At 44.3% G+C, this 25495-nt stretch overlaps 1 protein-coding gene across 6 annotated transcripts in view; it reads left to right on the plus strand.

Annotated features, from left to right (window-relative positions):
* The window catches only part of DNAJC4 (DnaJ heat shock protein family (Hsp40) member C4), a 314429-nt gene that overhangs the window by 183860 nt on the left and 105074 nt on the right, over nucleotides 1-25495 (plus strand). For all 6 annotated transcript variants that reach the window (XM_030218845.1, XM_030218850.1, XM_030218847.1 and 3 more), the window contains one exon: nucleotides 6517-6689. In XM_030218845.1, the coding sequence (XP_030074705.1) occupies nucleotides 6517-6689 (173 nt within the window). The remainder of the gene's footprint in view (nucleotides 1-6516; nucleotides 6690-25495) is intronic.

Genomic DNA, 25495 nt, shown 5'->3' on the forward strand with positions numbered 1-25495 from the left:
AGACACAACTCTGGCATCTGTATTTCCTCCACAACAGCATATTTTGACTCGTATATCAGTAGTAATAGAAGTACACCAGAGTCATCAGGTATCAGCAGGTCAAATGGAGTGGAGAAATAGCTTAGTGGTTAGAACATCAACCTGAGAACCAGAGAGACCAGGGTTCCAATCCCACTGACGATCCTTGTGGCCTTGGGCATGTCACATAACCCTTTATCACCTTAGGTATAAATTTAAATTGTAAGCCCTCTGGGGAAAGGGAAATATCTGCTGTACTTGAATGTAACTTGTCTTGAACTCCCAGTGGAAAGGTATAAGCTAAATACTAAGATAAAGTTTCAAAATATTGAGAATAGTAGGCCACATGGCCTCCACAATCCATGTAACTCCTATGGCACACCTCAGTTTGAGGCAAACTCAATGGACCCCGTCCACCCAGTGGGCATAAACTACTGGGAAACATCACAAGATTATAGTATTGAGGTTGAATGTGTCCAGCTTGGGTTAGGGAACTCATGCGATGGGTTTGAGACTCAAGGTCTATGGTCCGCTCAGAAAAAGCTTCATCAGATAAACTTCCTGGAGCTAAGAGCAATTTGAAACATTCTAAAGGTTTTCAGGCCAATCAGATTTTTTCTAATTCAGATATGCAACCAGGTTGCAATGTAATTACATCAACAAAGCAGAGAGGAACAGGTTTGTACCTCCTGTGTCAAGAAATAGACAAAATGTGGATGTAAGCCAACTGTCAGGGGGATATCCCTCAGTCACATGTCTGGCAGGGAAAGACAACTGTCTGGCAGACAGGCTGAGTCGGATTCTGCAGTCTCATGAGTGGTCCCTAGATGAAGGCATAGACCAGATCTTTCAACAGTGGGGCACTTCCTTAATAGATCTTTTTGCCACTCATTACAATAGCAACGTTCATCAGTTCTGCTCCAGACCAGGATCACACAGCAGACAGGACTTGGATGCCTTCCTTGTTCGCTGGGTGTAAGAACTTCTGTCATCATATCCTTCAATTCATTTTTATTTGTATTCACAAGCAATAATGATAAAGGCAGTAGAATTCAAAAAGAAACGTAATTTCTATACATTTAAGAATTTCCAATCTACATTACGTGGAGTGTGAGTGTGAGTGGAGGAGTGGCCTAGTGGTTAGGGTGGTGGACTTTGGTCCTGAGGAACTGAGTTTAATTCCCACTTCAGGCACAGGCAGCTCCTTGTGACTCTGGGCAAGTCACTTAACCCTCCATTGCCCCATGTAAGCTGCATTGAGCCTGCCATGAGTGAGAAAGCGCGGGGTACAAATGTAACAAAAATAAAATACATCAGCCCAATCTGCAGCCAAGTCTCAAACAGTAGGAACAAAATACCTTTTAATAAAATAGCTCCAATCATTCATTCAACTTTCTAGAAAAAAAAACATTTAAAGAAATAAAACAAACCCCAGCAAATTATCATGGTGGTACAGCTTTCTCACCTAGAAAACTCTTCAGCTGTAGAGGATCAACAAAATATATTTATCATTTCTTAATGTGAGAAATTTACGGGGAAAAATCTGAAAAAAAGTAGATCTCAAGGCTAAAACTATAGAGGCCCTGTTTACTAAGGTGCATTAGCATTTTTAGCACGCACTAAATGCTAGAGACACCCATATATTCCTATGGGTGTCTCTACTGTTTAAGACGCGCTAAAATTACTAGCGCGGCTTAGTAAACAGGGCCCTAGGTTTTAAAGCCAAAAAAGCTTCTCTACATAACCGAGTAGGTCTGGTCACATCAGGGAAAACATTAATCTCTTGTCCAAAAAAAGGTACATTTTTCCTCGTAAAGTAAAGTTTAAGAATAAGCTTTTTCTGAATCTATATGAAAAGTAAGCAATAGAGTTGCATGTGATTCAGTAACATCCTGAGAAGATTCAGGAATGCATCGGGTGAAGTTTGAGCAGAAGGGTGAGGGGGAGGAGTTCTTACCCCCAAAGTAAGCAAAGCATTTGCAGGACCAATGTTACTCAAAATCTTGAGGGGACATTAATTGTAGAGGAATCACAATCTCCTCCGTAGGTTTTCTTACAGGAACCAGAGTCGATTGTATCACAGCATATCTTTTAGTGCCTTTCCTCTTCCCCATGAGAACAAATTGACGATAATCCCCTGCTCCTAGGTGCTGCTAAGGGGCTCCCAAGGAGCGTGGCGTACCCCTTTGGGCATGTGGCTGCATGCGTGGGGAGTGCTTGATCTTATAGCAGCTGAAGCTGCCTCTGACATCAGTCAGGTCTTCCCACTCTCTTGACCATGGCAGTGCCTGTTGGAAGATGTCAACTGAAGCCTTCAAAGGCAGTTAAGGCAGTGTATACCCACTCCAATTCTTCTAATAGCGAAAAATCTTCTGAAAATCAAACAGGATCAAGGGTTCATGATTCTGATTGCCCACTACTTGCCAAAACAAATATGGTTCCCTCTTCTTGTGAAGTTGTATTCATAATAGAGTGACCTTGTATAGTTATCCTAAGTTCAATTATTGTTCTACCAACATTTTTTTTTTTTTTTTTTACAAAACCTCATGCCCACAAAGGTGAAAGTGCACTGCACACACTTTAGACCACATGGGAGCCTTGGCCTTCTATCTAGAGCTGACTGAAACCCATAGAATGTCCACACAGCTTTTTGTTTCTTTCGACCCAAAAAAGATGAGGGCTGCCATTGGCAAACACACTCTTTCAGATTGGCTGGCAGACTGAATTTCCTTTACTTAAGCCCAGGCTGGGTTGTCTCCAGAGGGTCATGTTACAGCGCATAATGGTTGAGCAATGGCTGTGTTGGTAGCCCACTTGAGATCAGCCTCCATAGAGGAAATTTGTAGAGCTGCAATCATAGGCGCCCCGTATAAGAGGCTTGGGGAGCCCAAATGCAACCTCTTTTGGAGTGCTTCCCAATCTGGTGGCAGCATAAAGTATTAACTGGAGCTTCCCCTCCCCGCTGCCTTTCTGCCTGAGACTCTCTGCTCCCCGATTCAGTGGCCATCAATAAACAGACTGTGTGCGGGGCCATAGAGCTCTGCACATCGCTGACAGATTGCCGGTTCCTGCCTGAACAGGATGTTGCATCAGAGAGGGTGGGACCGGAAGAGCTGTGAGCGCTGCCGTGCAGAGCTCTATGGCTACGTGCATAGTGTTTGTTTACCGATGGCCACTGAATCAGAGAGGCAGTGGGTTTGGCAGCAAGGCAGCATGGAAGGGAAGTTCCAGCTTCTTTTTCTTTTTGCGGCTAGGGGGAAGAAAAAAGAGAGAGAAGATAATGCTCGAGGCAGGAAATGGGAGGAAACAGAGAGGATGATGGGGGAGGGAAGAGGCAGAGGCACAATGTTCGATATTTGGGGGGGGGGGGCAGACATAGAAGCAAGGCTAGATGTTTTGGGGGAGAAGAGGCAGATAGGCAAAGCTGGATATTAGGGGGAGAGAAGAAACAGAGGAGCAAAAAGCTGGATATTGGGGGGGGGGGGGGGGGGAGAGACAGAGGAGCAAAGCTGGATAGTGAAAAGAAAAACAGGCAGTGGAAGAAGAGAGGCTGAGGTGTAGAGTGAAGAGAGAGAGGGAGGAGCAATGCTGGAAGGTGGGAGAGAGACAGAGGTGCATTGTATGGAGGGAGAGAGAGACAGAGAAGAGATCTGTATGGTATGTGAGGTAGGGTGAGGTGGGAGAGAGAGAGGAGATCATGGGTGCCTGGGGCAGGGGAAGAGAGAGAAGAGATGCTACATGGCAGGGAGGGGGAAGAAAGTTAGATGGAGGGAGAGAAACAGAGAGGAGATTATGGCAGGCAGGGAGAGAGACACACACACAAGATCCTGGATGGTGGGGTGGGAGAGTGAGAGACAGATCCGATATGGCTGAGAGGGAGACACACACACACACCCTTGGTGAGGGAAAAAGATGGAAAACAGGGAAAATGAAGCATGGATAAGTCTGAGTGGTCAGAAAGGCAGAAAAATGGAAGAAAGAAAAATCAGTGTCGGAGATGGATGTAATAGAAGATGTGAAGAAGACATTTGAAGAGAGAAAAATGATAAATGAACAGGAGATATGGAAAGAGTTAAAAGATAGAAAGGCAGTAACCAGAGACTGCGACCTGCACAATTAGAAAAATTAGATGCCAGATAGCAAAAGTAAAATTATTTTAATGTAAAATGAAGTAGCCATGTTAGTCCACTTTACAGGTTAATAAATAAAAATAAAACAAAAAAATGTAAAATAAGATGACAACTTTTTATTGGACTAAATACATTTTTGACTTGCTTTCAGAGGTCTAAACCTCCTTCCTCAGGTTAGTAAACTCCAAAAAGCTAGTCAAAACATTTATTAAATTAGTTAAATAAAAAGGTATCACCTTGTTATACATTTTTGTTTCAAATATTTATTCATTTTTTAATTTAGTGAGTGGAATGTGTCAGTTTCTGAAATTTAAACCTGTTGGTCTGACTCAGTATGGCTATTCTTATGTTACAGTCAATTTGCTTTATAGGTCCTGAATGACTTTTTGAAGGTTTTGCATTTCTTTTTAATATGCCTAATATTAGAATTTGGACTTAATTTAGCTCATAGCATTCTCAGTAGTAGCTCAACTGTCACTTGCTAACCTTGAATCTCACTAATTGGGGTGGTACTTTACTTTTCACATTTGGGATGGGACACCCTTGGTATCTCTGCACTCTGGAAATTGGACCTTAGCACTGGTGCTTTTGTGTCATCCAAAAGTTCTGACTGCCTGTTCTATAGAAATGCACTTTCCTTCCAACTATACTGTTCAGCCATCAAGCTCTCAGACAGTTTGAGCAACCACTTTATTCTTTGACATATGATACATATCTAATATCTAAATGTAATAAAAGATATTACTTGTTACTATTTTACTTTTACTTATTTTTTTTCTGTGTTGTCAGATAATTATGGATGTAAACCCCACCCCTGGCATCGCCCCTGACCCCGCCCCTTTAGCCTCCCCAAACAGTTGGGCCACCGACCGCCTATGGCTGCAATGTAGTCTTTGATCCACACATTCATATCCCATTACTGTTTGAAACAAGACAGTGTGGTCAGCAGAATTCACGTGCATTCCCTTAGGCCCATTTATTTCAGTTCCAGGCTGTTTAAAAAAAATGAGAAAAAGAAAACGAGATTATTGTTCAGTTGTTGTTGCATTATTCATGGTTCTTGCCTGTTGTTAGGCCAAAAGATGTTATTTCTTATTTTTTGTTAAAGGTAGCCTGTAGCTTGGGGTCAGCCCCCCCCCCCCCCAGGCCCAAGGACCTCACAAATTGGCCTGGGGCTGCAAGCCTACCTACCTAGTCCTTGGGCTTACCAGAAGCAATGCCCACTTGCACCCACATTGTGGCCATCAGAATCTAAAATAGCTATCAAGATTTCAAGTGGTAATACTACAATATTACCACTAGGGGTCAAGTTTCTATATATGTGTTCTTTTCATATGGGTGATTTCAAGGAGGTGGTACTTTAATGGAGCAGGGGTATCAGGTGCTGTCAGGCGTTTTTAATGTCGAGGGCAAGACTTTAATGTTGGGTGTCCTGTTTGGGGGGGAGTGAAAATTTACATCGGGATGGGGATGGCTGGGGGAGGGGAGTGCTGCTGGAATTAGCACCCTTTGTAGAGAGAGCAGCAATTTTAGAAAGCTGTTCCCAAGTCTATCAGAGAGTAGAAACTATGATTCCACCAACCTCCCGCCATCCAGCTTTCTAAAATCGCTGCTCCCTTAGGATGTGCAGCTTTACTCCTATTTTACAAGAGGCTTTATTCTCTCATTACAATCTTTACATACCATATACAGGATGCACTTGACAAAAAATCCCAACATAGGCCGCACAGGATGCACTTGACAAAAAATCCCAACATAGGCCGCGTTTCGGCCAGGGGCGTAGCCAGAAAACAGATTTTGGGTGGGCCTAGGCAAGAACTGGGTGGGCACCAAGTGTTTTCCCCCACCCCCACCCCCAAAAAAATATCTCAGCTGGCGGGAAAATGCTTCTTTCCACCTTGGCAGTCTGCTGCAGGCATGCGCTGAAAACTGAGAATGTGCAGGTGCCGGGATCGTGGAGAGTAGCCTTTTCGTTACCATCAGGGGGAAGCCTTCAGCTGGCGGAGCTTGGAATCCCCACCAACTACCACTAAATGTGTGCTACTGTTAGATGGGCCCGAACCCTAAGTGGGTGGGCCCTGGCCCACCCAGGCCCACCTGTGGCTACGCCACTGGTTTCAGCACATATGCCTTTGTCAGGGGACAAGTGCATCCTGTATACTGCATGCGAAGATTGTACTGAGAGAATATCTCCATTGTGTTTAAAGCATAAAAGGACTTTTTATCTTGGACTTTGTCAGGGTGTCTTCCACTCTTTTGTTTGGAACTGTTGTTCGCTTATGGAAGTTTTTTCCTGACTCACATGCATATGAATTATTGTGAAAATCAAATCAGTCGACTGCTAAAATGACTGCCTATTTTCTTGCAGCTCCATCCTGACAGTGACCCTAACAATCCCAGTCTGCATACCCAGTTTGTAAAGCTGAATGAAGCCTACAGGGTGCTAAGCAGGGAGCACAGTCGAAAGCAGTATGACAGCCAGCTTAACAGCCAGTCTGCCTCTGTAGGAGGAGCCAGCAGATTCGATTTCACAAGGCCTAGGTAAGCAGATAACAATCGCTCTGGTTATGTCTGCTTTATATGTAGGGCTTCTGATTGTAGAGTTTAACTGATAAACACCAATAAAGCACTCCTGGTGAAAAGAATTAAGGGGTCCTTTTACAAAGCGGCGGTAAGCCCAACCCGGGCTTACCGCTCACTAAAAGGGAAGTATTGCCACCCACCCCCAGTGTGTGTCATATCCAGTGCTATAAAAATATTTTATTTTTGTAGCGCCGGTGTGTACCCAGCGTTAATCGGGCAGTGCCACGTACTGCTCGGTTACCACTGGGTTAGCGAGGGAGCCCTTACCGCCACCTCAATGGGTGGTGGTAAGTGCTCTCTGCCCCTTGAAATGGCCGTGCTGCAAGTGCTTCACTTGCCGCACGGCCATTTCCTGAAAAAAACAAAGACTTGCCTTTTTCCCGCTGCGGTAAAAGGGGGGCTTGATGCAAATCAAAAATGACGCCAGCGCAGGCCCCTTTTTGCCGCAGCTTCATAAAAGGGGCCCTAAAATAGGTGCTCATTGATTAAACAAAGGAAATCACCACTTCCTCTAGTATTCTTTCATCCCTGCCCTGGTTTTTCTTGTAACCTCCACTTAGCTTTTCAGTTTTCTCTGTGCTGACTCTAAGTGGCACAAATGTACATATTTAATTCCATTTGAAAAGGTACCCAGAAGTAGTGCCTGCGGTGTAGAAACACTAGTAAACACCAGTTTTTTTTTTTTTGTATCCTTCAAACTCCCCTAATTAGCTGGAAAATAAACAACTAAGAATAGAAGCTCTATTCATGTGCTACATGGAGAATGCATCCCTTATAATTACCTTTGTTCCTCTCATTCCTCTTCCTTGTTTGTTAGTACTAGGTTTTGAAAAAATAAATGGAGAACAGTCAATAATCTACAGAAATATCATGTAGTTCTAGCATATTCTATAGTGGTCCTTCTACAAGTAATCTGATACAAGGTGATAGGAATTACTGTAGTGTAACTACCGTCACCCTGAAAGGGTTACATTTTGAGAACATGAGGAATTACAGGTCCAGTGATGCACTTCAGATATGTATGGGAGTTTTGGAGAGGCTTTTGGCACAGCTACTTTGGGCTTCCAGATCAGTCAGAATCAGCCTAGACTTCATTCACATCTGTCTGGGGTTTATCTACTTTTTTCTATCCCGTCTTACCTACCTCTCACAGAGATTCATTGGCTTTCCCCAGTACATGTGCACTCTGAGTCTGACCACTCAATGTTGCCATCTGAAGGATATCTATATCCACATTAAAGGTACACACAACTCAGAAGAGATATCTCATTTTTTTCCTAGGTTGTATTCGAATACCTCTACTGAGTATCTCAATTTCAGTCTAGTCACATAAACTTACACACTTTTACCAAATGACTACTCCAATATTAATAGCAAGATCCTTTATTCACAAAATGCCTAGATACAGTAGCGATGCATCTATGCAGACTGGGAGTGTACTTGTTCCTCATTCTGGACAATCGACTGGTTAAGAGTACCTCTTAGGTAGGGGCCTAAGTATCATTGAACAAAACCACCAGTTTTTTGGAGTCACCATTGCAACTTATCACCACATTTGGAATTCATACTAGACATAATTCAGTTGAAAGCTTTTCCTTCCATAAGAAAGGGTCACAACCTTAGATTTCAAAATGGAAGACGTCAGAAAGAGTCAGCAGCTTGAGACATGTTGAAGGTATTGAAAATCATGGTTTGAACAGTACGTGCTACTCTCAGAGCAATCTCAACATGAAATAATAAATCCAGTAGAGCTTATGCAGCAAGTTAATCCACTCAGAGCCTATGAAATGCCATCTAAGTCACCAAATAGCCTAGGGACTCTGCTATCGTGATCAGTACAATTAGATCTAACCAGAGGAGTCCCCCAAGCCCTAATTGTTCTAATATAGAAAGGCTCCAGGAGCCAACTTTTCAAAATTATTGGGGGTGCTAAGCCTAATGGAAATAACCCCTCCTTGGACACATACAAGGAAGTTTCTCAATATTGAGGGTGCTCAAGCACCCACAGCACCCACAGAGTCGGCTCCATATCTTGAGTTATAGTCTACTCAGATGAATTTCTTAGATCTAAAGACAATTTTAAATGCTCTAAGAGGATTCAGAGATCAGGTAGCCGTAAAATAATACAATTCTATAGCCTAGATGTGATATTTGTATTAAATAGGGTTTGGGTTTTTATACTGTTGATGTTTCAGTTGATTGATTTAATTTCTGGAGTTGCTTTTTATATGGTTGTAAACTGTTTTGGGCATTTCTGTAGAGGTGACTAACATATTTGAATACATAATAATAGTCCAAATAATTAGCTATATAATATGTGAACAAGCATGGAGGCATAGGGTCATGCTTCCTGTGTTAGGAAACTGTCAATATGTGGAATTGGGCCACTTCTCTGGGGATGACCCTCAGAGCTACTTACCTTGCAGGAAAGGAAACATCCTAGCACAGTGGTTCCCAAACTTGGTCCTGGAGGCACCCCAGCCAGTCAGGTTTTCAGGATATCCAAAATGAATATTCATGAGAGAGATTTGCATGCACTGCCTTCACTACATGCAGATCTCTCTCATGAGTATTCATTGTTGATATTCTGAAATCTGGCTGGGGTGCCTCCAGATCAGGTTTGGGAACCGCTGTCCTAGCAGACAAACTGACTCAAATCCTACAATCACTCTAATGATCCATGGATAGAGACATAACAGACTGGATATTTTGTAAGTGGAGGACACCTTCAATAAATCTGTTGTGTCCCTTTTAAACACTTTTGTTCCAGGATAGGGGCAAACTAGCTTCATATGCCTTCCTCCTAGGTTGGGGGATCTTCTGTATGCATATTTTGTGATACCTCCGATAGCGGAAATAGTCTTAAAAATCAAGCAAGATAAGGGTACTATGATACACATAGCTCCTTGTAGGTCAGGACAAATCTGGTTAGTGCTCCTTTGGAAGCTGTCTATCAGGAAATTGATCAGAATAGGATCATCCCAGCATTGGGTTTCTAACCTTTACAGCCTGGATGTTAAGGGGAAACATTCACCTCTCTGAATCTATCTGAAGTTATCTCTCAAAAAAAATTTTTTTCTAGGAGTGTTTCCACTAGCAGAGCTTTAAAGTCTTAAATGAAAGAGGTTTGCTGTTTGGTGTGATGGACAGACCATAGATCTGTTTTCTTGTCTCATTCAAAAAAATGTTTGAATACCTTCTGTAACTTCTGGAGCCAGGCTTTAAAAAACAACAACTCTGTTAGGGTGCATCTTTGTGTACTTGGTGCATATTACTACTATGTAGAAGGTAAATCCATCTCTTTGTAGACTTTGTTTGTTTTATCTGGGACTTGTTTCTACCGATGCTTGCTATCAAACTGCTTTGTTGTGTCTTGGGACTTTAGCATGGTTCTGACACAACTGATGAAAACTTCCTTGAATCCCTAGGCTTCTGTGAGCTAAGTACCCGGTCAGGTATACACATAAAGTAGCACATATTAGTTTAAATTGTTGGGCAGACTAGATGGACCGTGCAGGTCTGTTTCTGCCGTCATCTACTATGTTACTATCCAGCTTATAATCGAAAGTGATCGCCGGCTATCTTCCAACACAAATTGGGAGATGGCCGGCGATTTCTTAAAAACGGCGAAATCGGTATAATCGAAAGCGGCATTTTAGACAGCATCGCCGCTTTCCCGTTGCTTTGCCGGCGAAAGTTCAAGGGGGCGTGTCGGTAGATTAGCAAAGCGGGACATGGGCGGGCATGGGCGTGGCTACCAGATGGCCGGCTTTCGCCGATAATGGAAAAAAAAAAGCGGCGTTAAGCAGTATTTCGCCGGGTTTACTTGGTCCTTTTATTTTCACGACCAAGCCTCAAAAAGGTGCCCCAACTGACCAGATGACCACTGGAGGGAATGAGGGATGACCTCCCCATACTCCCCCAGTAGTCACCAACCCCCTTCCATACTAAAAAAATAAAACTAAAAACCTTTTTTGCCAGCCTGTATGCCAGCCTCAAATGCCATACCCACCTCCATGACAGCAGAATGTGTGCTATCCTCCGACAGCCTTTCCCTGGTTGCGATGTGGCTCTCGGGTGAGTGTGACACCTTTTCTGTTTGGTGCCCTGCAGAGTCACATCCGCAATGCTTTGTGGTGGGTGTAGGGTACTGGGCTCTACTCCCATGGTGCTTTTCCCCCCTGCTAACTGGGTCAGTGTGCCCTGTTTTGTTTCCTGTTGTAGTCCATGCAGTAGTGGCCATTTTTGTAAGCCAGTTTTAGTTCCCTTTCCTGTGTTACCCACGTTAGAGAACGTAGTTCTTACCTTGAATGGTGCTGTAAGAGGGCATTGTACACCATTGTGCCAGCTCTGACCTACTGCTAATCTTAGTACCAGGGGACTCTGATCTGCAGTTAACTGTGAGTAAACGTGGTTATTTCAAGAAAGGACTTTTTCAGAGAGATTAGTCTTCAGGTGTGAACTGGTGTGCCAAAGTTATACAGCAGCAATAAGTCCTAGAGGCTGTATGCAGGTCCCTGGAGCAATTTTAGTGGGTGCAGTACATTTGTGGGTAGTGGGTTTGGGGGGGGGGGGGAGTTTGGGGGGCTCAGCTCCCAAAGTAAGGGAGCTATGCACGTGGGAGCTTTTCTGAAGTCCACCGCAGTGACCCCTAGGGTGGCTGGTTGGTGTCCTGGCATGTCAGGGGGGCCAGTGCACTAAAAATGCTGGCTCCTCCCACGGCCAAATGCCTTGAATTTGGCCGGGGTTTGAGATGGCCAACATAACTTTCCATTATCGCTGAAAAACAAACCCGGCCATCTCAAACCCGGCGAACTCCAAGGCATTTGGCCGGGCTAAACCGTATTATCGAAAAAAAAGATGGCCGGCCATCTTTTTCGATAATACGGTTCCAGCCAGCTGTAGCGCTGCTGCCAACATAGATCGCCGGCGACGTTCGATTATGCCCCTCTATGTATTTTACCTAACCTGGGAGATCCTGTCTTTGATTGTGGTCACTTTGACATGCAGAGTCAGTGAGCTCTAGACCTTAGGGGATCTTTTACAAAGGCGCACTAGCGTTTTTAGTGCATGCTAATGATTAGTGTGCACTAAATGCTAGAGACACCCATAGAAATATATGGGTGTCTCTAACATTTAGCATGTGCTTATTTTTAGCATGCGCTAAAAATGCTAGTGTGCCATTTATCACATACATCTTAAATTCTACCATTGCCTTTCAATCATCCTTCCAGCATTTTTCCCAAGTCACATGTCCATGAAGGTGAACATTCCTTTCATATCTTGGATTGGAGTGCACTAAAACCCTTAAAGTCCAGTTTTTTTGTTTCCTGTGACCCCAAGAAACCTGAGGTTGTTGTAAGCAAGCACACACTTTTAAATTGGATATAAATTGTATCTCTTTCAGTTATGCCCAGGCAGGCTTGACCCTGTAAAGCCATGTCAAGACTCATAATTTCAGAGCCATGACAGCATCAGTGGTCCACTTAAGGTCAGCCTCTATGAAGGAGGTCTGCAAGACAATGATATTGACTTCTGTCCACATATTCATACCCCTTTTTTTTGTTTGGATAGAGATTTTCAAAATGACAATAGATTTGGTAAATCTGTTCAAGCTTCAGAATCCAATTTCATCTCCTCTAGGGTCCATTTTAATTATTTCCAGTTGCTTTCATTAAAAAAAATCAGAAAGCCTGTTTTCAGCAAAAACATGTCTGCTGCCCATTAGCATTATGTTTTACATTTCCCCCCTTGTTTATTAAAGCCAACCTGTATCTAGGAATTCCCACTTGTGGGATTGCATATCCTGCTTGCCTCAGAGAAAGCAAAGTTGCTTACTTGTATTATCAGGTGTTCTCCAAGGACAAGCAGGATGAAATAATCTCATTAATGGGTGATGTCATCTGACAGAGCCCGGTGCAAGAAACACATCCTGGTGTTTATTCTAGAAGTGTTTGGAAATGGCTCTTTGTGCTTGTGGGCACCTTTTCACCCACCATTGTCACGACATGGCCAAGAAAACTTCCAGAAGTTTTTTTAAAAAGTGCTACAAGACCATGTCCCTCACAGACATTTACTACTGGTGTCTACAATGCCTGGGGCCTGATCATGATCCTTCTTCTTATAAACTCTGTTCACAGGTATTAAGGAGAGGTATCAGAAGTTGAGAGAAGCAGCACAAATGGATTTTTGGTACTGAAAAGTCCAGTCCATCAACTTTGGCATCAGAGGCATTGGTCTCTTTGGCCCTGAGAGCTGGGCCTCCACCCTCCTCAGCATCAAGCATTGGTAGCAGCTGTTGGAATCAGGCATTATCTAATCCCCTCTTGAGGGTGAAGAAGGATCATCTTTCTTATCGTTGCTGTGTGGAGGCCAAGAAGCATCGCATCAATTCCCTTTGAAGCATGGCATCGAGAACACTGAGGCATTGAGGTTATTGATGTCCTTGACGTGCTTCCAACATGAAGGCCGCTTACCTTCCTAGGAATCAGATGGGGTGTGACAGCCTCCATCGAGCTGAGACCAGGTCACCAATACTCACCAGATAACTTTGAAGGCATGACCACTTTGGCTTAGCCCCAGCCTTCATTGATGGCAGTCCTTGAGGAGCATCAAGGGCATCATGCCAGCAACTCAGGTGATCCAGCCTACTCTGGAGGTCCATGCCACTGCCTGTGGGAAGCACATTGACACAAAGCTTCAAAGGGCATTGGAACCAATGTGCACTGAACCAGTATTGATCTCCACTCTCTTGGGGGAGGGGGATGGGCAGGGCCTCGTTGGGACATCGGGATTCCCCAGTACCTTGATGCTCCTGTTCCAGGCCTGACCATGGTGTCAGTTGTTCGAGGCAGGCGGATACTCGGAAGTCTCTGAGGAAGTACTTTTATGAATTTGATTCTGGGTGTCTGAGGAGGCATCAGAGGTCTTCTTGGAGGAGGGGTCCTTTGGTCTTCCTTCAGACTCTACTCTCCATATGAAAGGAGAAAGTCACCTCCAGAAAGCCATTTCCCAAACAAAATCTAAAAAGGATAGCTTGTCCACCCCATTAGGCTTGTTGAAAATATTGCTTCTTATATAGGGTTGTTGTGAACTGCGATAATTGAGAAGCCTGATTGGATGGTTGAGAAGACAGCTTGCATATGGTGGCGCAATTGAGCATAATCTGAGAAACTGCATCCTTCACTTTAACTCCAAGCAGATTGTCTCCTAGTCAAGGGCCATCTGCAAGGCGGTCGTGCAAATCTCGCAGACCAGAGGCTCTTACCAAGTAGTTCTTTTGCTCCGATTGCTACATCAGCAATGTGGAATGCCATATAATAACAGCATAGGTGGTGTAAAGAAAGCAATAAGCATACTCCTAGAGGTCAAAGTGTAATGAAAGGGAAGGGGATGGGATTTGATATACTGCCTTTATGTGGAGACTGAGAATGAGTCCAGGGCCATGATGTTGAACATTCTTCAGTTTGATGATCCCCCTAATGAGGCTGTGACAGTGCCTATGCCTAGAATCCTTAAGCTTGTACAGATGAAGCAGTGAGAGACACCCCCCCCCCTTCTCTATACAGCGGTTTAATAAGAAGTTCAACTCAGTGTATATACTTTGACTCCGGGCAGAGATAACAAGCATGGTAGGAAGAAAGGTCTACCAAGGCTTCATGTTGACTGTGAAAATATTAGCTACAAATCCTTCACTTGAGTGAAGGAGTAGCCTAGTGGTTAGTGCAGTGGACTTTGATCCTGGGGAACTGAGTTCGATTCCCACTGCAGCTCCTTGTGACTCTGGGCAAGTCACTTAACCCTCCATTGCCCCTGGTACAAAATAAGTACCTGAATATATATAAACCCCTTTGAATGTAGTTGCAAAAACCTCAGAAAGACAGTATATCAAGTCCCAATTCCTTTCCCCCCCTTGACTACCATCACTTGCTGGTGTTACAACTTGCACAATCTCATGCCACTTCACCTGAAATGCAAAAACAAGTTGGCTAGTGCAGTGGCCTGAGAACCAGGGGAACTGGGTTTGTGACCCACTGTAGCTCCTTGTGACTCTGGGCGAGTCACTTAACCCTCCATTGCTCCAGCTACCAAATAAGTGTATAATACGTAAATTGCTTTTATTGTAACCACAGAAAGGCTGTATATCAAATCCCATCCCCTTCCCTTTCCCTTTCATTACACTTTGACCTCCAGGAGTGTGCTTATCGCTTTCTTTGCAGCACCTATGCTGCATTACTGATGTAGCAATCAGAGCAAAAGAACCACTTGGTTAAAAGACTCTGGTCTGCGAGATTTGCGCGACCGCTTTGCAGATGACCCTTGACTAGGAGACAATCTGCTTGGAGATAAAGTGAAGGATGCAGTTGTACTTGACCTTGATGTCTCCCACACAGACTGGGTGGACTTTTTTTTTTTTTTGCAATGTTATTTCATCCTCACAGGTTTAATAACCACAATATCAGAAAGTTGCAAGTGATGGACATAAACCTGCTACTAGAAATTAGAAAGTGAAAAATTGCCTGGCGACATCCATGTATCCACATTGCTGCTGTGTCAGGCTACCTTACTTATGAGAAAAGGGGTGGTTGCCCAGAGTCTTGCATAACAGGAGGCTCACAGGTAAATTCTGCCAGGAGTGCAAGACTGCCAATGCCATTCTGAAAACTGTCTTCCAGGTCCTTGATGTAGACTACAGGCCCAAATTTTGTATGCGCCCCATGGCTCTACTTCTTACTTGAGTCATAAAAGGTACACAGGCTTCTTCTTTTTGTTCCTATGGCTCAAGTGCATTTACTGCAGCAGTAGCAGCCACAAGGTAAGCTTCAGAGAGTTGCTGTGCAGATCAGAAATTCAGAGATCTGACGCAGCAGAGGGCCCATTTTCAAAGGTTTGCCCAGGGCCACATACGTAGTTGTCTTGGTAGTCAACAAAGAGACAGCAAGACAATGAGGGAGTAGAGTGCAGAACCTCAGTATTCAAGAGCTCAGCCTATTTTCCCTATAGATGTTGTCTCCTAAAGAATTTAGAAAGAATTCTAACAGCAGCTGTCTCTCAGGATGTATTTAAGGCTACTCTTTGGGATTCAGCTGGGAACTTTTGATCTGCATTGACCACTATTAGAGATAGGATGCAAGGGTCGATGATATTGAGATAGCCTACATCATTCACAGTTAGGTAGTTCCAGGTGGCCTCAAGGCGCATTCCACTTGGGTACAGGTGGCCTCCTGGGCTGAATCTTGGGCGGTCACTCCAGAGGATATTGGCAAGGCAGCGATGTAGTCGTTGCTATATTCCTTTGTAAGACACTACAAGATTGATATCCTGGCCTATGAAGAAAGATTAAGGAGGCTAGGGCTGTTCAGCTTGGAGAAGAGACGGCTGAGGGGAGACATGATAGAGGTATATAAAATAATGAGTGGAGTGGAACAGGTGGATGTGAAGCGTCTGTTCACGCTTTCCAAAAATACTAGGACTAGGGGGCATGCGATGAAACTACAGTGTAGTAAATTTAAAACAAATCGGAGAAAATATTTCTTCACCCAACGTATAATTAAACTCTGGAATTTGTTGCCGGAGAAAGTGGTGAAGGCGGTTAGCTTAGCAGAGTTTAAAAAGGGGTTGGACGGTTTCCTAAAGGACAAGTCCATAAACCGCTACTAAATGGACTTGGGAAAAATCCACAATTCCAGGAATAACATGTATAGAATGTTTGTACGTTTGGGAAGCTTGCCAGGTGCCCTTGGCCTGGATTGGCCGCTGTCGTGGACAGGATGCTGGGCTCGATGGACCCTTGGTCTTTTCCCAGTATGGCATTACTTATGTACTTATGGCCAGAGGCAATGCTGCCCTTGATAGGGCTGTGGTTTAGGGGGCTTTGTTTTCCACCTCCATGAAGAATATTGCTTTTGTGCTTTCTGCTTATCTGGACTGGTCTATCAAAGACAATAAGAAAGATAAAATTATTCATACCTGTCAATTTTCTTTCCTTGAGTTCTGCTAGACCAGGCCAGGACCTGCCGTGGAAGAATGCAGCTTATGGGATATCTCTCAGGCTTTGCCTGCTCACTTTCTTTCTCTCTCTCTCTCTCTCTCTCTCTCTCTCGTACATAGTTATGCTAGTTAAAAAACAACAACAACAATATACCAGGCTGCACCAGACCTTATACCAGTGATATCACTGGAATAGTTCAGTTTCTCTACCTCCATCTGCTGATAGGAAGGGGTAACAACCAGTAAGGTAAATCTTACATTCTTGTTTGCTATGCAGTCACTGGTTGATCTGCCTGGTGAACACAATGTTTGCATATGGAAAGCTATAGATGTTTGTAAATAAGAAAATAAATATAGCCATTTATCTGGGTAAATTGGCCTACTTAAAAATTGCTCTGCACCCCTGCCTGGCTAAGTGTCAGTGAAGACTTCCTCAGTGCACATACTTTTAGCTGGATTGTGAGGAGGTACTCTTGTGGGTATTTAGGCAGGAGGAAATACTGTGCATACTTTTGATTTTGAAATGTATGCAGGTTATTCCCCCCTACCCTTGGCTGCCTGAAAAAAACAGCCCATGTAGAATATATGGATGCTTTTTAGAGCATATACTTCCCTTTGAAGATTACATACAAAGTGTGCATGTCCTTTGGAAATAAGTGGATTACTCAAAATTACCCCCATAATTATACATCAGTTCTTCTTTTGCTTCACTAAGGAGATGTCCATAACCAGCTCAATGCAGCATGCCAGGGGACTATATGTGTATGTGGAAAATCAAGGATAAGAGAATCTTTTTAGTCCAATTCTGATCACCCCCACTCTCTTCCCTGCTTGTTTTATGTGAAACATTTCCGTGCAGGAAAGAAAAGGTTAAAAGTCCCTCCCCCCCACCTTCTTCGGAGGGCGACTGTTGTGTATGCTTTGGGGTGGGGGATCATAGTATAGCCTACTGTGTGACTGAGCCTCTGCTTGAAATAATGGCAGGTCTGTGTAAACACAGATGTTTTGAAGGGCAGGAAATGCAAAGTTCCTCTCAGCTGGTCAGCAGAAATTTGCTGTTTCCTTCTGTGTGTCTGAGCTCACCAGGATCTATCTTCTTGCTGGTTTTTTTTTTTTTTTTGCATTGAGAGTTAGTAGTTCTGGCTATTGCTCAGCATAGTAGCGAAAACTCACTGTGATCATGACTATCCTTATGTACTTTTTAGATAACATAGTAAATGACGGCAGAAAAAGACCTGCATGGTCCATCCAGTCTGCCCAACAAGACAAACTCATATGTGCTACTTTTTGTGTATACCCTACTTTGATTTGTACCTGTCCTCTTCAGGGCACAGACCCTATAAGTCTGCCCAGCACTATCCCCGCCTCCCAACCACCAGCCCCGCCTTCCACCACTGGCTCTGGCACAGACCGTATAAGTCTGCCCAGCACTATCCTCACCTCCCACCACCAGCTGGCTCTGCCTCCCAATCTCGGCTAAGCTCCTTAGGATCCATTCCTTCTGAATAGGATTCCTTTATGTTTATCCCACGCTCTACATTTCAATGGCCCCAATTTTTTTTTTTTTTTTTTTGCTATTTTCACCCCATCCCCCATCTCCATTCTCTTATGGCTTTGCTGTATTGTGCATTGAATGATTGCCAGTAACTTGCTGTCAAGGCCTTCAAAGGCAGTGTACTGTACTAGCTCAGTTGTTGTCTCACCCCACATACATCTTCCTGTTCTGTATGCTCTTTGCCACAAGCTCACCTAGTAGTGAGCTTGTGGCAAAGAGCTCACCTAAGGAACTGCACCTCACAATTATTTATATATATATATTGTCCATCTAAACAAGGCACAGGGAAGTGGGGGTAATCCTATAAAGTGAGTGCTAACATTTACACACCAATTACATGTATAAATGTTTAGAATAATAAACATGCATGATGCATACATGTTTGCACATACACACATAAGTGCCGAAAATCATCATAAGAGCTACTCTGTAAATACGCAAGTATCTTATATAGTACGTATTAGTAGGCATACACCTAGGTAGAGTCTGTACAGGACACATACGTGTAATTAAAGATTACTATAAGTTATGCATGTATCTTAGTAATTTAGGCACAAGCACTTACATCAGCTGTATAGCTGGTGTATGTGTTCATGCCTAAGTTATAGGTATGTATATACCCAGTAAGTCTAGTATTCAGAAAGAAATGTAGGTGTCTTCCAGACTTAAATATAGGTGTACTGTTACAGAATTAGCCCCCTCCTCAGGTGCTTAACAATAAAATTATATAAACAATAAGATCATATACACTACACAACAAATAAATGAAAAAACATAAAATAATAAAATGTACATAAAATCATCAGCAAATAACATAAAACATGTCAGTGGATAAAATTACAAAAATCAGGAGACAGCCTTCTCAGGATTAGTTTTATGCTACCTAACATCAGACTAGTTCCTAATCTTCTAGTCTTCAGAAAACTACTAAAGACATGACTGAAGCAATCTTTGGCCTGTAAGTTAAAATAGGGCCTACCTTTTGAGCTGTGTTTACCAGTTCTTAGAACACTGTCAGTAAATGATTTCTCCAAGGACAAGCAAGATTCATCCAACAAAGCCTGGACAGATATATATAAGCAAATAGAACTTTCTAGAGCTGTGCATTATACATATGCAGGACTTCCTATTTATGTATTTATTTATATGGATTTTGCTCACATTTTTTTCAGTAGTATCTCAAGGTCAGGGGCGTAGCTGCTATGGGGCCACGGGGGCCTGGACCCCTGTAAATTTGGCCCTGGACCCCCCTGCCGACGCCCCTCTCAACCCCCCTGCCAACCCGCCATCGCCGTCTGTACCTTTGCTGGCGGGGGACCCCAACCTCCGCCAGCCGAAGTCTTCTTGCATTTGGTTTCTTCTGAGTCTGACGTCCTGCTGCATGTACAGCGTGCAGGACGTCAGACTCACAGAAACAGAACGAGCCTTGCGATCTGCAGGGCTTTGTTCTATTTCTGTGAGTCTGACGTCCTGCACGTTGTACATGCAGCAGGACGTCAGACTCAGAAGAAACCAAACGCAGGAAGAAGACTTTGGCTGGCAGGGGGTTGGGTCCCCCGCCAGCAAAGGTACAGACGGTGATGGATGGCGGGTTGTGAGGGGGGGTCAAACTTGTTGGAGGTGGTCGGCAATGGCGGCAGGGTAAAACGTGCCCCCCCCCTCTACTGCTGAAGTCCACATACGCTCCTGCTCAAAGTGAGTTACTTTCAGGTACACTGGATATTTTTCTGTCCCAGGAGGGCTCACAATCTAAGTTTGTACATCACAAGGAGTAGCAGTGGGATTTGAACCGGCCACCTCTGGATTGCAAGACTGGTGCTTTAACCACTAGGCCACTCCTCCACTCCACTTACTAGGTCAGTGCTATCACACAGGATCATCTCAGTTCCTTTTTTTTCCATAGTGCTCACCAGGCATGATATTAACTTTTCTGGATGACTGTACTGCAGAAATAAACCCTGCAGTCATATCTGAGGGAGTTATCTAACTTGAGTGGGAATTTTATTCCTTGACTAGTAAACTGTAGGAATCTTTTTCTACCCCATAACGTGTCTAAAAAGATTTTCTTCCCATTGGGTCCCCTCAGTTTCATTTTGCCTCCACTTAGAGCTCCTTAGTTAGAGTTTTCAGCCATTTTTGAAGTTCTCTTACTTTTTGGTGCAGCCATGACCTGCACTGGTATCATTGTATCAAACAGAATCAGACAACACTTTTAACATCTTTGGCTATTTTTCTTCCCATATCCAAAAAGCAGAAGACTACCAGTGACTTTAAGAAATGCTGGAAGTTCACCTATACAGTGTCAGAGACTGATGCACATAACTTGTGACTTGGGCCCAAACATGTCTCTAAGGCCCCCTTTTACCACGCTGCAGTAAAAGGGGGCCTGTGGTAGCATTGGTGCATATTTTTGACGCGTGTCGATGCCCCTTTTTACCACAGCGAGTAAAAGGCTGTTTTTTTCTCTTTTAAAGGAAATGGCCCTGCACTAATCACAGGGATTGGTGCATAGCCATTTCCAGGGGGAGCCTGTACCACCACCTAAGGGCTCCTGTGCTAACCTGGTGGTAACTGGGAGGTGCATGGTGCTGCCCGATTACCGCCAGGTAAGCCGCTACACTATAAAAATACAAAATATTTTGTAGTGTGTGAAATGGCATGCACTGGGAATACTATTAGGCTGTGGTGGTAGTCCCGATTTGATGTGTGGCAAAGCTACCGCCATATTGTAAAAAGGCCCCTAAGTGTGTCATCTATCAAAGCACAATACCTGGGAGTCTTGGGGCCATCAAGAATGGAATGAAAAGCTCATTGGTTTATCTGAGTGATATCAAAGAGTATCAGTTGCATTTACCTGCAAGGACCCTGGAGCTACACTAAACGCTAGTTAGAACAGACCACCAAGAGGCTGAGATCTGCAGAAGCCAAGGCACAGGGAACCACAGCAGCTCGGGGGAAAAAAAAAAGGAAAATAAAACCTTTAAATACAGGACTTTGAAGTGAATTCAAAGTCAAAACCCAACACGACCATGTTTCACCCCCATAAGGGCTGCATCATGGGGAATCAACAAATGAATAAAATCATAAATACAGAAAAAGAAATAAAAAGACATGTTAGGTACTATCGCTCTTGAGTTAGCTAGTTAAAAATGTACAAAACAATCAATAAATAATGAACATATAAATAACTAAGGGCATCTTTTACAAAGCCGCGCTAACGATTTCCGTATGGTAAATGAGAAGAAACCCATTCAATTCCTATGGGCTTCTCATTTGCCACATGGGAATCACTAGCACAGCTTTGTAAAAGAAGCCCTAAACCTTTTGACATCATAAATGAATAATAGAAATAGAAAAATAAAAATCCATGGTATCAATGGTACAGAGCTAAAGAATTGAAAACGTACCTATTGAGAGGTAGAGAGAAGAATCACCAAAACCAAAATGTGGGTAACAGGAGAATTCTAAAAGATGTGGAGGGGCATTTTCGAACGGGGACGCCCATCTCTAAGGGTGCCCATCTCTGAGGACGTCCCCACGAAGGGGTGGGGCATCCCGTATTATTGAAACAAGATGGGCGTCCATCTTTTGTTTCAATAATACGGTCGGGGATGCCCAAATCTCAACATTTAGGTTGACCTAAGAGATGGTCGACCTAAATGTTGAGATGGTCAACCTTAGAGATGGACGACCTCGGTTTTCGTCGATAATGGAAACCGAGGACGCCCATCTCAAAAATGACCAAATGCAAGCCCTTTGGTCGTGGGAGGAGCCAGCATTCGTAGTGCACTGGTCCCTCTCACATGCCAGGACACCAACTGGGCACCCTAGGGAGCACTGCAGTGGACTTCACAAATTGCTCCCAGGTGCATAGCTCCCTTACCTTTGGTGCTGAGCCCCCCAACCCCCCCCCCCAAACCCACTCCCCACAACTGTACACCACTACCATAGCCCTAAGGGGTGAAGGGGGCACCTACATGTGGGTACAGTGGGTTTCTGGTGGGTGTTGGAGGGCTCACATTTACCACCACAAGTGTAACAGGTAGGGGGGGATGGGCCTGGGTCCGCCTGCCTGAAGTGCACTGCACCCACTAAAAACTGCTCCAGGGACCTACATACTGCTGTGATGGAGCTGGGTATGACATTTGAGGCTGGAAAAAAAATTAAATTCCCTCCGGTGGTCATCTGGTCAGTTCGGGCACCTTGTCGAGGCTTGGTCGTGAAAAAAATTGGACCAAGTAAAGTCGGCCAAATGCTCGTCAGGGACGCCCTTCTTTTTTCCATTATCGGCCAAGGACGCCCATCTCTTAACCACACCCCGTCCCGCCTTCGGTACACTGCCGACACGCCCACATGAACTTTGGTCATTCCCGCGACGGAAAGCAGTTGAGGACGCCCAAAATCAGCTTTCGATTATGCCGATTTGAGCAACCCTGAGAAAAGGACGCCCATCTCCCGATTTCTGTCAGAAGATGGCCGTCCTTCTCTTTCGATTATGCCGCTGAAAGTGGTTGTATTAGTAAAAAAAGAAAGATCAACCTCCATCTGAACTGAATGAAGAAACCATCAGAATGAATTAAAGATCAGCAAAACTTATCAAAATGTATCCTCTAAACAGCACAGTGTTGCAGTAACAACCTTGCTTGAAAATTAGTCAAGTTTTTATGCCTCACAGACTGGTCACATGACTTTTGTGCTGCACTATAAAACTTTGTAAAGTCCTAAAACGACTCCTTAGAAAACCTTACAAATTGTTTTATTAGTAAAGCACTGAAATTTGCATATAAAATACAATTTAATAGACCAAGAAATAAAAGTCATAATATGGTCTGATTAACATCGAACTTAAAAAAACATCAAAAATCAAAAAACAGGAAAATTCTTGTAATTGTATGTGGATGATTAAAGCTTAATACAGAAAAAACTCATTGCCTTATACTTACCTCTCCCTTTAACAAATACATACCCACTACCTTAAACATACCAGGCCTTACCTTGCCCATTGAGAGTCTACGAATACTAGGAGTCATTGTGGACCGGAACTTAACACTGTTGGATCATACCGCCTCAACCACCAAGAAAATATTCTTCTCTCTCTGGAAGCTAAAACGATTGAAGCCTTATTTTCCGAGAGGAGTATTTTGCAATTTAGTCAGATCGCTAGTCTTAAGCTGTCTCGATTACTGCAATGGCATATACGCAGGGTGCACAGGCCTGCTTGTCAAAAAGCTACAAACTGCCCAAAACACAACAGCTCGACTTATCTACGGAGCGTCGAAGTTCACCTGTTCCAGACCACTTCGTGAGAAGCTACACTGGCTATACTGTACAGGAGCGAATAACTTTTAAAATTTGTACCCTAATCCATAAGATCCTCTATGGAGCAGCTCCAGCATATATGGATGCCCTTGTCAACTTACCACCAAGAAATTCACTTAGAACTGCTCGTTCTTACTTGAACCTCCATTATTCTACGTGTTATGGACTCAAGTATAAAACCACATATGCTTCCACCTTTTCCTACATCAGTACTCATTTGTGGAATGCATTGCCCACATCTGTAAAAATGGTTCAAGATCATCTGACTTTCAGGAAGTCTCTCAAGACCTACCTATTTGGGCAAGCCTACCCTAACGATCCCGTCTTGCCTCTATGATTCCTGGACTCCGACCCCTCTAGTGATCTTGTGGACTTACCTACTTTCTCCTATCCCTATACCTTTCCGCCCCATGTATCCCTCTCCATTTATTGTACTTGACTGTTTGTTACTTAAATGTTGTAAGCCACATTGAGCGTGCCAGCGGTGGGAAATTGTGGGGTATAAATGATATAAATAAATGATGTTCTATGAAGAATTTTATCATAAAACTAGTAAATAAGGCCCGTTTCTGACAGAAATGAAATGGGTGCTAGCAAGGTCTTCCTCGGAGTGTGTATGTTTGAGACAGAGAGTGTGTGTGAGAGTGACTGTGTGACAGAGGGAGAGTGAATGTGCGAGTGTGTGTGTGTGACAAAGAGTGAGCACACAGACTCTCTGTGAGACCGAGAGTGTGTGAGATTGAGAGTGTGTGTGAGAGTGACTGTGTGACACATAGAGAGTGAATGTGATACAGTGTGAGACATAGAGGCATATTTTCAAAGCACTTTGGGAGGCTAAGTTCCATAGGTTTCTATGGAACTTTGGGAGGCTAAGTGCTTTGAAAATGAGCCTCTATGATAGTGTGAGAGACTGTGTGAGAGTGAGAGAGAGAAAGACACTGACTGTGAGAGAGTGTGTGTGACAGAGATACCTCCCCCTCCCTCTGGTATGAGGACCCCCTCCCCCCCTCCGGTCTCAGTATCCCCTCCCCTCTGGTCTCAGGATCCCCTCCCCCCTCTCAGGACCTCCTCCCCTCCCCTCTGGTCCCAGGACCCCCTGCCTCTCCCCCCCTCTGCGTGGTTGGCAGCACCGTGCGAGTGTGTGTTTGTGTGACAGAGAGAGGGAGCCTGGGTGCGAGTGTGTCTGTGAGAGAGAGAGTGTGTTTGATTGTCCTCTGTCCCCTGCCCCCCTCCAGCCACCCTGCGATTCTCCTCTCTCTGCCCTGGCCCCCCCCCCTTCAGCCACCCAGCGATTGTCCCAGCCATGCAGCGATTATCCTCTCTCCTCTGCCCCCTCTTCAGCCACCCAGCAATTGTCCTCTGCCCCCCCACCCTGCGATTCTCCTCTGTCCCCTGCCCCCCTGCAGCCACCCAGCGATTGTCTTCTGTCCCCTGCTCCCCCTTCCAGCTACCCTGCGATTCTCCTCTGTCCTCTGCCCTTCCCCCTGCAGCCACCCAGCGATTCTCATCTCCCCTGCCCCCCCTGCAGCCAACCAGTGATTCTCCTCTGTCCCCTGCCCTCCCTCGAGCCATCCAGCAATTCTCCTCTCTCCCCTGCCTCCTCCTCCAGCCACACAGCGACTTACGAATGTGCTTCATAATGTTGGAGGTGAGCTCGTTGCTTCAGTCCTGGCTTCTGATTACCCGCCCTTGATGTCATCACATTTTGACGCGAGGGTGGGGCCCGCCCTCAACATCATTGCGTTTTGACGTGAGGGCGGGTCAGAGACAGATGTGACAGGCTTTACGAACCCTTCAGACTTACGAACCCTTCAGTGAAGCCACAGAGTCAGCTTCAGAACGTTGGAGGTGCGTTTTATTATAGTAGAGATGATTTAACATCACACAAAAATACTGGAAA

This window comes from Microcaecilia unicolor, chromosome 11, assembly GCF_901765095.1.
Source record: "Microcaecilia unicolor chromosome 11, aMicUni1.1, whole genome shotgun sequence".
NCBI classification, from domain to species: Eukaryota; Metazoa; Chordata; class Amphibia; order Gymnophiona; family Siphonopidae; genus Microcaecilia; species Microcaecilia unicolor.